The sequence below is a fragment of the Montipora capricornis genome, chromosome 12 (genome assembly GCF_036669925.1).
Source record: "Montipora capricornis isolate CH-2021 chromosome 12, ASM3666992v2, whole genome shotgun sequence".
NCBI classification, from domain to species: Eukaryota; Metazoa; Cnidaria; class Anthozoa; order Scleractinia; family Acroporidae; genus Montipora; species Montipora capricornis.
Genome location: NC_090894.1, coordinates 40885945 through 40898444, shown reverse-complemented (window position 1 = coordinate 40898444; position 12500 = coordinate 40885945). Strand labels below are relative to the sequence as shown.

Below are 12500 nucleotides of genomic sequence, written 5' to 3'. Positions count from 1 at the left end.
GTTGAATATACTATAAAATAGACCTTATTCATAAATGGCGGTCACATTTATAATTCTTTTGTCCACGTGCAAATTAGCCTACCAAGCCTCATTCTTTTCAATTCACTGTAGGGTATCGAGGCTTGGTAGGCTAATTTGCACTTCGACAAAAGAATTATAAATTGACCGCCATTTATGAATAAGGTCTATAAAGTGTAGTAAATGAAGTGTTTCGAAACTTAAGTTCCACTTTGAGAGAAAATATTTCCTAGTCTACGTGTATTATAAAACGATACACATTGAGAAAGCGAATAAGGCCTATATACTTATGATTGAGAATACATGTATATGAAATGTCAAATATGTGAACTACGAATGTTGAGTCAAGTTACAATAATCATCGCAGTTTGAAAATAGTTAATGTGGTGAGGGAGATAATCAAGCCTAAAGCAGTGAAAACGCATAGTCGTTGGTTCCATTCCCCTTCGATTCACAATATTAAATCAATGAGCATTTGAGAACGGGCATAGAAGAAGTCCTTCAGAAACCCGTTGGCGAAAGGGTGTACTACTTGCCGCGTAAGCCAGTTGTAAAGCAAAGTGAAGTGACTACAAAGGTGCGCATGGTATTGGAGGCGAGTGCCAAGCCTTGTCCATTGAGAAACACCTGAGATTTACACGAGTGATGTTTGGAGTTGAGGCCAGTCCGTACTTGTTAGAAGCCACTTCAGTAGCACTTTAAACTGCAAGGACCACACTTTGGAGATACAGTAAGAGTACTGAAGGAAAGCAGTTTTGTCGACAACCTCATGCAAGCATGAGGGATGAGAAGAAGATGACAGAATTCAAACAAGAGAGCACCGTTATCCTTGAGACCGCTAAGTTCCCTAGTAACAGATGGAATCAAATATTAGGCCCCCGAACATAGCAAGTCCTAGCAAGACTTTGCGACATACGTGGGACAAAGAATACGAAATTCTGGATTTCCCTGCAAGCCACTTCTCAGAGAATCATCTTGTGACCGAACGAACTATGCCTAGCTACTTCGGAGCTATCTATGATCCACTTGAGATTATTTCTCCTACTATGGCTGAAGGAAAGCACAGTTATTGGCTAGCTTTGATGAGTAGAAGGGTTGGAATATTGAAAGACCACAGGTTTAAGCGGTGAAACAGGAATATTGAAACAATGCAGACACCAAGAAGAGATGAAGAGAGATGAAGTCGAGCCCGGAAACGAAAGAGTGAGGAAACCTGCAGTCCAGAGAGCTCCTGAAAGGAATGAAAGGCAGATGCAGGTAGAGGAAGAGAACCGAGATTTAAAATGGACTGTGCAATGATGGGCTGAATGACCTTTTGTGAAAGATTGTAAAAATTGCTATTGTCAATTTTTAAAGGAGTACGTGCGACGCTTTGTAGGCGTACACCAACCAAAAGGGGAGGTCCAAGTAATTATATGCATAATGACGTGTATGATAACCATTGGGCGAGAGTAGAGAGAGAGTAGAAAAACTGTGAGTTGATTAAACTTTGCAAATCATGACGCAAAGATTCACGGTACTAAGTGTACCGTTTGAGTGTACCGTTCGAGTGTCAACACTCCAGTCTGGTTGGTGGGATGAAATTTATAGGTTTTGCCAATTTGCTTGTTCAATTTCGACAGAATAAATTTGAGACAGCAACAAATTCGCAGTTCTTTTGTTTAGAAACGTATCTTAACTAAAGCCGCGGTAAAGAAAAAAATAAATAAATAAGTCGGTAACTAAAATAAGTAAGGAAGTAAATTTGTAAATCAATAAATCAATAAAAACACGTGCAAGCGCAGACATGGTTCAAAAAAGTTAAGTACAGGCTTGAGGAATTGCCTTAATTAAGAGGAGGAAAGGAAAGGAGAGGAGAAAAGGGGGTTGAATCACGCCATGTCAGGGGTTTATTGCTCGGAATGAAAGGCTCCCGTTCTCATCATTCGACTTGTTCCGGCTTTTCTCAGATCATATAACTATATAGAGAATGGCTTCTTGCGATCTATATCGCCTACTTAGCCAGCATGATGTACGATAAATCCCAGTACATCACAGGCCACAACTGAATTAACTTACGAATTTGAATTTTCGCGACTACCTGCATCACTATTTTTGTATAGCCTAAGTCAAAAAGACTCCTTTTTCCTTAGAAAAAAACAGTCTCAATTCTCGCCATCCACAAAAACTACAGGCGGTAAATAGGGCCGTGCAGTGATATATTCTCGTATCAAAAAACTTCGTCATTTTCTGGGTCCTCATTAGGATCTGAAGTCACCTTTGTGTAATTTACAGTACACCCGAATGGACCTCCAAAGTATTTAATTTTAGAGAGAAAAAGGTGATGTAAGAATCCTACCTACGAATTCTTACCTTAGTTAAAACGCTCGACCCATCACTCAAGGCTATGTAAGGATGTAAGGCTTCCTTAGAAACATAAAAATAAGAAATACGATCTGTTTCATCATCTTCTTCCATGACAACAATCTTCTTGCCATTCAACGTAAAGCAAACTGGGACAATGTCGTCTTTTGAATCCTCAAACATAGCTGTGCAGCGAATCAGATCTCCTCGACGAGCCATGCGATGACCTTAAAGTCAAAACACAGTAAGGAATATGGGTAATGTCAAGAGGAGAAAAGGTTTCATGTTTTTGGAAAAAAAATGTACTTGTTGCAATCAAAATATATTGCAAAATTTCATGTCAACCGTGATGTGGAGACAAAGTTGGAACCACTAAAACGACTTAGGCTTCCCCAAGAAACATTTTATAAGATTATCTTTTTGAGCCATTGTTTTTATTATTATCAAAGGCAAATAATTAGGTAATTAATTAATGATTCTTTCTTATTGCTTCGCAAAATTATATTTGAGGTACTTTTGCACTATTTTTTTTGTTGTTAGTTTTAAGGCTAACAAGTACCAATAAAAGGCGGGTAATTCTTTGTGACAATTTATTTTCTGTTTATCAAACCTTCATTGTCTTTGCCGGAATAATCATAAGCAGAACCAATGCTGTGATATATTTTTCCGTCATCAAGGTGGTATCCTAAAGAGCCCATTTCCCATCCGGGCTCCGAAGTTCTTAAATAATCTTCAGGTACCAATCCTATCCCAGGCCAGAGTGTTTTTCCTGTTTCTAAAACTGTAACCTGAAATGAGCAAAAAATATAATTTGTGATTATTGTAAATTAGCATAAATTGCTATTTTGCCGCCAAGTATCGGAGGCCTGGTGAGCCGTGTTAGGTGCGCAGTGGTTTGTGGGATTTAGGTTTGTAGTGCGGGCGTTAGTAGGCTTAGTCATTCCACGGTCAGCCTTCGCCGCGTGCACAAATCCAGTTTCGTTTATTGTTATATCGCGCTATTAATTTTGTTTAATGCCTTCATTAGGCTGTTTGTATCCACTCCAATAGCTAAATACATGGCACGATGGCTTGGCAGGTCTGGTTGAATAGTGGAGGGAAAATGACCTTACAGTAACCGGCCTTTACTATCTTTTACGGCCAAATTTAAGAAACCTGCCGTCTGAGAATCAAGAACTGAAACATCCCAAACCCATGCTCGAAAAGCTTCGTTATAATTGGTGCTGTGTGTAGGTTATCGTTCTTGGGGCTAAAAATGCTTTTATTTCCACTCCTTGCATTGTAAATTGCAGGATTAAGACTTCAAGCTTATTAATTATTTATTTGATGCCTAAGATGTGTTTAAATCCTGTCACAACAGTTCCTAAGAAAAATATCATTCTGGTTTTACACTATTGAGGTTTACAAAGTAAAGATTTCTTACGTGGGTGTCAATTCTCGTATTAATAGATTCTTTCGTCTCGTTAATCTTAGGACCGACTTTGCAGATCCAAAAAATCTAAGGTGGTGTATAAAGCAGTCTGTTGAGACTGTGACAGTTTCTATATTATATTATTATAGAACAATCGTGTTTTATATTGAGTGAACGAGCTCAAAAATAAACCGGCGTACGTGTTCTTATCGGCCGCTGTTGTCAATTTCGATCGATAAAAGGTTTTTGTAAAAGAAAAAATTCTCGAGCATAGCAAAAAAAGTTGCAAGCACGCGTTATCTTTATTTGGTTAGTGTTTTGTATCATATCTCTCCATTGCCGTCTTTCCCATCTTCTGGAGTTGATTTTGTGAAATATAATCTGTGGCTGTTTCCTCATAGGTCCGCACTATTCAAGTGGATTAGGAAGAGAAGATAATTCTGCTCTATTTTCATGGAAGGAAAGGAAAAGAACTTCAAATACATGCATTCATTTTGAACTAAGAACTTCGTATCGTAATAAAAAAAAACCAACGTCGCTGACTAAAACTAATCTTCCTCGAGTTTTCAAAACTTTCAACCACTACTCGATTAGCGACATTTTCCAGCCTCCCGGTCCTTTCTTTTTAACGTTTCATGATGAATTGGAAATAAATGTGCCATTCTTTAGCCGACCTGGAAATGTTTCCCCGGCGATTTTGCCGCCATAAGATCTTAACTAGTGCTTAAAGTAAGGCGTGACATATTACAGTCGCGTTATCTGCACAGTAAAAGTTGCGCACAAACAATTAGCGCGAACGTCCTTAAATATAGTTTCGTATTTCCTAACGGAATATTGCCTCTGAAGATGAATGTTGTAGCATGCGAAACGTCAAGCTATCACACTGTAATGTGTGTTTTACTACGTTTGTTCCCCTGTTTGTGTGTTGTTTTTTATTGAAATTATTTTTTTCTTCAATTCCTTTACATTTGAATAGGACCGAAATAATAATAATAATAATAATAATAATAATAATAATAATAATAATAATAATAATAATAATAATTAAAAATTATTCACCGAAGTGGAGGGGAATAGTGGTGGATATTTACCGAGCCGCGAAGCGGCATAATCAATTAGCTCATTGAAAACACGCCGTTATTCCATCACATTCCCCCGTTTCCGCCCGTGCTGATAGCGTCAGTGATGCTTTGCGCCATTTCGAGTTTAAATTTGGTCTCTCCGCTTGGAGCGTGGTCTTTTCGTCCTGTACTCCACAAAGACAGTCGTCTTTTGCTATTAACCTTCCGCTTGGTCAACCACCACCAGCCCGCCGTTTCCATGGCGGATCAACTTAATGCTCTTCCTGACCTTCCGGCTCCTGCTGGAGCGCAGCAAGTCGCAGAGCCGGCACAAAATCTTCCTCAAGAGTTGGAACCCATAGCTGAGCCTGCCGCGGCGCCTGCCGCCCCAGTAGAGACGAGGTAACTTTATTCTTGTTTCTGCTTCGCTTTTTGTAGGGGTAGTCTTGCTACGTTTGTGGAGGATTTTTTCTGCTTAGCCCGGTTAGCGTTTTGTCTTCGGTCGCGTAATTTTCATACGGATTTTGGTGTTGTTTTGGTGCGCGATACAAACATTCTGTCAGCACGTGCCCGTTTATTGTCCACGCTTTGTTGAACTTTTTCACAAGGAATGTTACCGCCTCGTGCGTTGTTGTCTACCTGCTTACTGCCCCTCGTTTTCCCTAGTTCCAAATTTTTCCCTCGGTATATTGGGTTTCGCCTTGGTATCTGTTTATTTTAGTATTTAAGGAAATTCTTAGTTTCTGGCATGATTAATGTGGGACGGGTCTAGTGCCGGACAGAGTAAGAAAAGCCTTGTTTGTGCCATGTCTCCGGCGTTACAATTTAGTGTGGAGCAGCCCGCTAGTTCCTTTTTTGGCGATGGTATTAAGGACATGTGTGTGCTTAAATATTATGGGTTTCCACTGGTGAAGTCAGTTTTGCGTGTGTTCTAATTTGGTATTCCACCAGTGAAGGGGTTTGGTACAATATTCGTAATTTGGTGCAACGCTAGATTTTCTAAACTGGCGAAGGCAGCTCATGGCATAGATCTTACAAGTTGCACATGATTTATGGATTTCCACTGGTGAGGGCGGTGTTGCGTTCAGTTCAGTATTCCACCAGTGAAGAGTTTTATGGAGCGTTTGTTTGGTATACCGCTAGTTTTTACTGACGAAGGCATATCCTCGGTAGACGTTGCGATCAGTGTACTTATAACGTAAGGATTTCCGCCAGTTGAGACAGTTTTGCGCGGTCTATGTATAGCTTCATTAGTATGGTTGCGCTTTTTTCAGTGTTACGCTTTGCCGCGGGTTACGGCGATATAATGACGTAGGATGTTATTGTTTTCTTGCACTGTTTGTTTTATTATGCTCTCCTTCGGTGGGGAATGTTTGGTATGCCACCAGTTAGTGACTTTTTAGGTTAACTATTTTTGGAGAACGTTGGGGCATGTTGCTGGTGAAGACAATAGCCTCAAGAGTGTTTTCTTTTTCATGATAGGTTGCCGATCGCATTAGAGTATTAGAGGAAAAGGTCATTTCCTTGGAACGTCTTAGGACTCTAGACAGTTCTGAGTCAGCCTTGGCTGCGCTTCGTCTTTATATAAATCGACCAGCAGCGATGTTTGACAAGTATGAGGCGGTTGAGCTCTTACAGTCGTTGTTGCGTTTGGCCAGAAACGAAAACCACCAAAAAGCCGATGAGTACGCTGCCGCTTTGGATGAGATAAAGACCAGGTCGGATTTTGTGGATGACCAACAGCTTGAGCGTCTTTTTCTGGGATTGTTGGGGGATCCCGTGCGAGCAAAGGTGGCCAAAGACGCAAACGCGATTTTGAAGGGAGTCGGAAAGACACCTCCACCTCCCATGCCTGTTCGTCCTGGTTCTGCAATGCGCAGGCCAGCCCCCTACCCTGGCCGTGCCCAGGTTCAGTGCTTCAGGTGCTTAAGATGGGGACATATCGCTCGGGCGTGCCGTGCCCCACCAGCGGGGCGACAGTTTGGTCGCGGTCGTGTTTGACAATAGTCTCTTATGCCTCAGTTTACAATAAATTTTTGTTCTCGCATTAGTTTGTTTAACGTTTTCTTTTCCACCCTATTTCACTCACTTTCTTCGTTGACCTTGGGGGGCCTGCTCTGTGTCTCAATTTCGGACCTAGTTCGGAGCTCGGGGTCAACGAAGGGGTGGTTCCCCTGCTTTTGGCTGATTTTCGCGATTTTCGTTTATCAAATTTCTCCCTTTTCTTTATAGGGTCCTGTTTCATTTTATTCCAAAGTTAGTGCTCTTGCTCCTCCTTCCGGTGATATCCCCGTGTGTAGTATAAGGCAGGGGACCTCCCCTTTCGTTGGCCCCCTTCCTTCGCCGAGTATGGTCGTTGCTTCAATGGACCTGGCTAACATCGAGCAGTTACGTTTCTTTCATCCTACGTTTTTCAGAGCCGGAGAAATTCATAATCATTTGCTAGTGTGGGAGAGATTGCTTAGTGGTCATAGCTCATCTCAAGCGAACTTTTTTTGACATTGTCCGGGAGGGTGTGAAGGTCGACTGTTTTTTCAAGCCGCTTTGGAGTACCGTTTAGAATTATGGTTATTAAGAGGAATTTGAGTAATGGAGAGAATTGAAGGGGAGCCATGTTGGAAACGTTTGGTACCCGTGTTGTTTGCCAATTTATGAGTTATTGTCGTGATGGCGAGGGCAGGAGCGGACTCTTCCCATAACTTAATCCTATGCGATGAGGTAATGAGTATGCAGTGAGGATATGGTACTATTCAACGACGCTGAGGTGAATAATTGTTTTAGTATATACCACAAAAGTTGAATAAATAGCGGACCAAAGAGTAACTTTATTTTTCACAATATACCGCAAAAATTTCGACCAAGAGCTGCCCGAATAGCGGTAAGTGATTTTTTATCGTAAAATGTTCCGTCTCGCCTTCTTGCCGACAAATAAAACTTTTGCAGGCACTGAATGGTTGAGTTAAATTCCTCTTGTTGTTGAAACCAAGCTGAAAAACAGATTGTTTCATTGTTTTCATTGTGATTTTAGTGCTCGACAGTTTTCGTAAACAAGGCATTGTATTTTGATTTTTCTCCTTAGAATATGAGGCTGGAGAGATTAAATAACTTAACATTAAATACTGTTACACCAAACTTTGTTGCCATTTTTGTGTTTTTCGGTACAGCCTCCTCATTAATTGAAAGAATTTCCTTTTCGGAAATCGAAGCGAAACGGGAAGCCATTTTGTTTCTCTTCGGCTGCTCGGAGGTGAATAGTCATTGGATAATCAACTCCCGGCTAGCCAATCAGCGCGCGCCAAAAGCACTATTCACTTGTGTGGTATATACTACTACTACTACTACTACTACTACTACTACTACTACTACTAATAATAATAATAATAATAATAATAATAATAATAATTAATAATGTAATATAATAATCTTTATTGACTCATACTTTATTACAAGAAGAAATGTTATATACATTAAAACATTTACAATAGGATTTCTTTGGAAAAGAAAAACGTAGTGAGTTCTTTCACGCAATGAGGAATATCGCGCCAAAGATCTATTGCCTGAAACAAGAACATTTGTTTGCCCATGTTGGTTCGAGGAGTTGCCTTGCAGAGGTTTGTTTCGATGCATATCTTGTATGGTATGTAATTTTGCCGGGTGCTGGCAAATTGAAAAAGATTATCAAATGCGTTTGGCCACAAATGGGTAAACTTTAGGGAAAGTGTGGAAACGAGGCCAGACTTTTAAAAGAAAAGACTTCTTTGAGCCAGCTTTAAATTATGCAATGACAGAACTTTATAACTTATAGCTGTTGAATACTTTTTTTATTTCTTATTTTTTTTTGGTATATGGAAAGCCCATTTTATGATTTTCAGTTCATGTCCCTTATGAGTTTAATATCATTATTAGTATTCTTATGTAGCCAGTATTGTCGGCTATTCTCCTATTATCATATTTTCTGTTTGTTATTTTTCTTTTCAAATGCAGTTTTAGTAGGAAAGTAGAGTTTACTTTTTTTTTTCTCACAAATGTCAGAGTCATTGACTAAGTTGGATAACACATTCTAATAGACCACTTTCATAAATGGCGACCACTTTTACATTTTTTTGTCTTTATGTTAATTAGACCTACTGCCCTCATTTTGGAACAAATATTCTTTTGAAATTTGCTCGTCGTACCAAGGCTAGAAAGGCTTATTAACATTAAAACAAAAGAACATTTTATTTGGCCACCATTATGAAAGAGGTCTATAGCATACCAGGTAAAACGTTCCCGATTTCATCGATTCTTATAAACATATTCAAGTGATATAAGCCAATCAAATTAAAAATAAAATGAGAATTGTTAGGTTTTACTCAATATACTGCTGTTGATACAGGTATGAAACACTTTTACTTACCTCAAAATGAGGATAACTTTTCGAAAGGGGCTGGCGGAATGTTGCTCCGTGGTAACACTTTTCTTTTTTTTTACAAGACTCTCCACATTCACACGTCAACAGGTGCCCTTCTATTTGTATGCCCACGGGTTCAATTAACCAAGCCTTAAAAAAAAATTACGAGAGCATTTGAAATAAATTAATCCATAGTCTTGACATAAAATATGAAAATGATGAGCAAATATTCGTAGGATCCTTTTCAATTCCACCCAAGAAGACCCATTTTTTTGATAAAGTGACGTATAGATGAGATTTTTATTGAGTAGAGCTCATTAAACTCTTTGGCGTAGCAAGCAGTATTTGATGAGCCTGCATGGAAAGTCAAAACGAAAGAAATGTACAATAAAACATTTCATAATTTCTCAGACAAATACAGCCTCGCTCCCAGAGTCCTCAATAATTTTGGGCAGCGGTGAAATTAAAGGGCATGGCAATACCCGATTTATACAAGAAGCAACGTGAAGTCGACGTTAAGGTTATAGTATCATAATTGTTGTGGTAGGTTTCCAAGAAATCTTGAGATGATTTACGGATTTGATCCGCATGGAATCGAAGAAGCCACGCCGGCGAAGTTTTCTTTTTGCAAATAACGTACGTTGCTTGTAGCCGAACAAGTATCTTATTAATAAAAAATGCTAGCTTCATATACATATAAATAGTGATAGCCTTACTTCGTTGGTGAATTTGGAAAAGATGAGAGGCTACAAATTGCTAAATTCCATACTTAACAATAATTATTCAATGAGCGCGAGTTGGATATGAGATGGCAAGTAGCCAATAAGGCGCTTAGCACCGAGTTGGCTATAATCAGTCTCACATCAAACAAGCGCGCATGGACTGATTGTCTAGTGAAATTCTCTTTAAATTCTGAACGTCTTGACACTTGAAAATTAAAGTCAAATTTCATTAAATTTTATTATATATTTCCATATTAGGTCATACGGTATATGAGCTGATAACCCGAGAATGAGTGAACCAATCAGAAAGCTAGAAACGCAATACCAGCCTAACCCTAAACATAGAAATAATAACCTTTGGCCCGTGAAGAGGCAATGCGAGATCCTTTGCTTGAGAGTTGAAGCTTGAACAAATAATCTGTGTGGCCATTTGTCGACTTCCTTGCGTTTCGTCCAGTAGCCGATCAAGTTTTATGTCACCTTTACAATTAGGAAAGAGACAAAGCTCAAATTACTAACACGCGAGATATTTAACAATTCTTGGCCGAAGGTGAGGTGAATATCGGTGAATAAAAATCGAGACGAAGTCGAGATTTTTATTCACCGATATTCACCGAGCCTGAGGTGAATAATTGTTTTTGTATAATTACATAGGTTAAAATTTGAAAAATATGCATTTTCTTTAACACAACTGATTTCTTCGTCTGTCACCTCGAAAAGCCGGCTTCCGGCCATTTTGAAAAAAACCGCTTTGGTGATTATCTCGTAATAATCACCTCCAGTGCAACCAATCAGCGCAGAGAATTTTCAATATTCACCTACCGGTATGTAATTATAATAACGTAACACATAACGCAACAGTTACTTTTTTACAAATTAAACTGGTTTTGCTCACTTTGGTTTTTGCTATGAGGTTCCTTCAGTGTTGTTTCTACTACTGTTCGTCATCGTCATCGTCATCATCATCATCATCATCATCATCATCATCATCATTATTATTATTATTATTATTATTATTATTATTATTATTATTACGGTATCTTTGCTTCTTTCTCAATATCTCATTTATACCAACAAAGCGGGATGTAATTCTTTGGCTTTGTGGCCTTCATCCGTTTTTGTTTGTTTGTTTGTTTTGTTTTTTGTTTTTTTGTAAAGTTCTGCATTTGTTTTTTTGTAGAAGAACTTAACAATTTCAGTGTTCTGAGATAGAATCCATTTTGGGGCTTAATTAAGTAGATACAGTGTTTCTCTCTTGTCTTCTGTCAGTGTGCTGAGGTGTTAAGTTCCGTCTTTACCTTTATCTTTCCTACTTTACATACTGATCCCTCAAGCATATACCATTTATTCTTGACCTTGCCCCACACAGACATGTCTATACGATTAGCACCATTTGATGGTGCTCTCTTTAGATGAAATGGAACATTCCATTGTACTTTGCTTGTGGTATTCTCTAGTACTGATTGAGGTTGTTTTTGTTGGTACCATGGCTTGCTGTGATTGCTTTCCTTGTATCCATACTTGTATAGTAGATAGTGGTAAATGGGTCTGAGCATATGATCGTGTTTTGCCATGTAAAGTGTTTGTGCATTTTAGAGCACATGCTTAGAACATGTGTTGTGGATTCAATTATCATTATCATTATCCTAGTCAGCCGTTAAAACCTTTGTATGCGATATACAGTTAAAATAGGATGACGAAGCGCGTGATCGTAGCCCGTTAACTATCGTGAAAACTATAACAAAAATGTAAATTGAATATCTATATAAATCAGCTCTATCAATAACACTTCGATCAAAAAGAAAAGAAAAAAAATTGATTTAAACAATTTAAGACATCTAAAATTTAAAACAGTAATCATAAAGTTTTAAAAATTCTCTTAAACGTATTACTTATTCGGCTATAGAAATTCATTGATTATAAAGTCATAACTTAAAAGTCCAAAAGACGTTGAAGAAAGAGAGTTAATTTCTTATTGGGAAATCTCACTGATCTCTAACTTTTAACTGCACTACATTGAAGTTCTTCTTTAAGACAGACTGATGTGGCAGTGCTTTCGTTACTCTACTTACTAGTAACAGGAAATAAGTTTCTATAGATTGCATTGTATTTTGTTCCAAGCTCCTCCAATTTGTAAATGATCAGTGGCTAGAAGAATAAAAAAATAATCAGTGGGTTAAGGCCGGTTGTTAAAATTAACTTAACTTTGGTGGAGTCTATTTTAAACCTTATTCATCTGGGCCCGGTTGTTCAAAAGCCGATTAAACGCTAATCCTAGATTAAAATTATTTAACCAAGGAGTTTATTTCTCTACTCCCAAAGGCTGTTCAACACTGATATTCAGCAGAACTTTACATTAGAAGAAGTCAATCTTGAAAAACAAAAATAAGCAAAATAAACTTTCACCAAAAAGTTGAACACATGAAGCAAAAGTTTACGCTAATCCTGGATTAAGTTAATTGGCTTTCGAAAAACCGGGCCCTGGTTTACATTATATCAACTTTTAGGATCAAGAGATGCAAATTTGGGGTTTTTTTTTGGGGGGGGGGTTTTAT

The 12500-nt window shown here is 38.5% G+C and overlaps 1 protein-coding gene across 5 annotated transcripts in view; it reads right to left on the bottom strand.

The window, feature by feature from the left end:
• The window catches only part of LOC138027771 (uncharacterized), a 54444-nt gene that overhangs the window by 4731 nt on the left and 37213 nt on the right, over positions 1–12500 (bottom strand). For all 5 annotated transcript variants that reach the window (XR_011127508.1, XM_068875377.1, XM_068875378.1 and 2 more), the window contains 5 exons: positions 12018–12093; positions 10301–10425; positions 9230–9373; positions 2972–3149; positions 2371–2588 (listed from right to left, as the gene is read on the bottom strand). Coding sequence is in view for 4 of the 5 variants with exons in the window: in XM_068875377.1 (XP_068731478.1) it covers positions 2371–2588; positions 2972–3149; positions 9230–9373; positions 10301–10425; positions 12018–12093 (741 nt within the window). In the remaining variant the exon portion in view is untranslated. The remainder of the gene's footprint in view (positions 1–2370; positions 2589–2971; positions 3150–9229; positions 9374–10300; positions 10426–12017; positions 12094–12500) is intronic.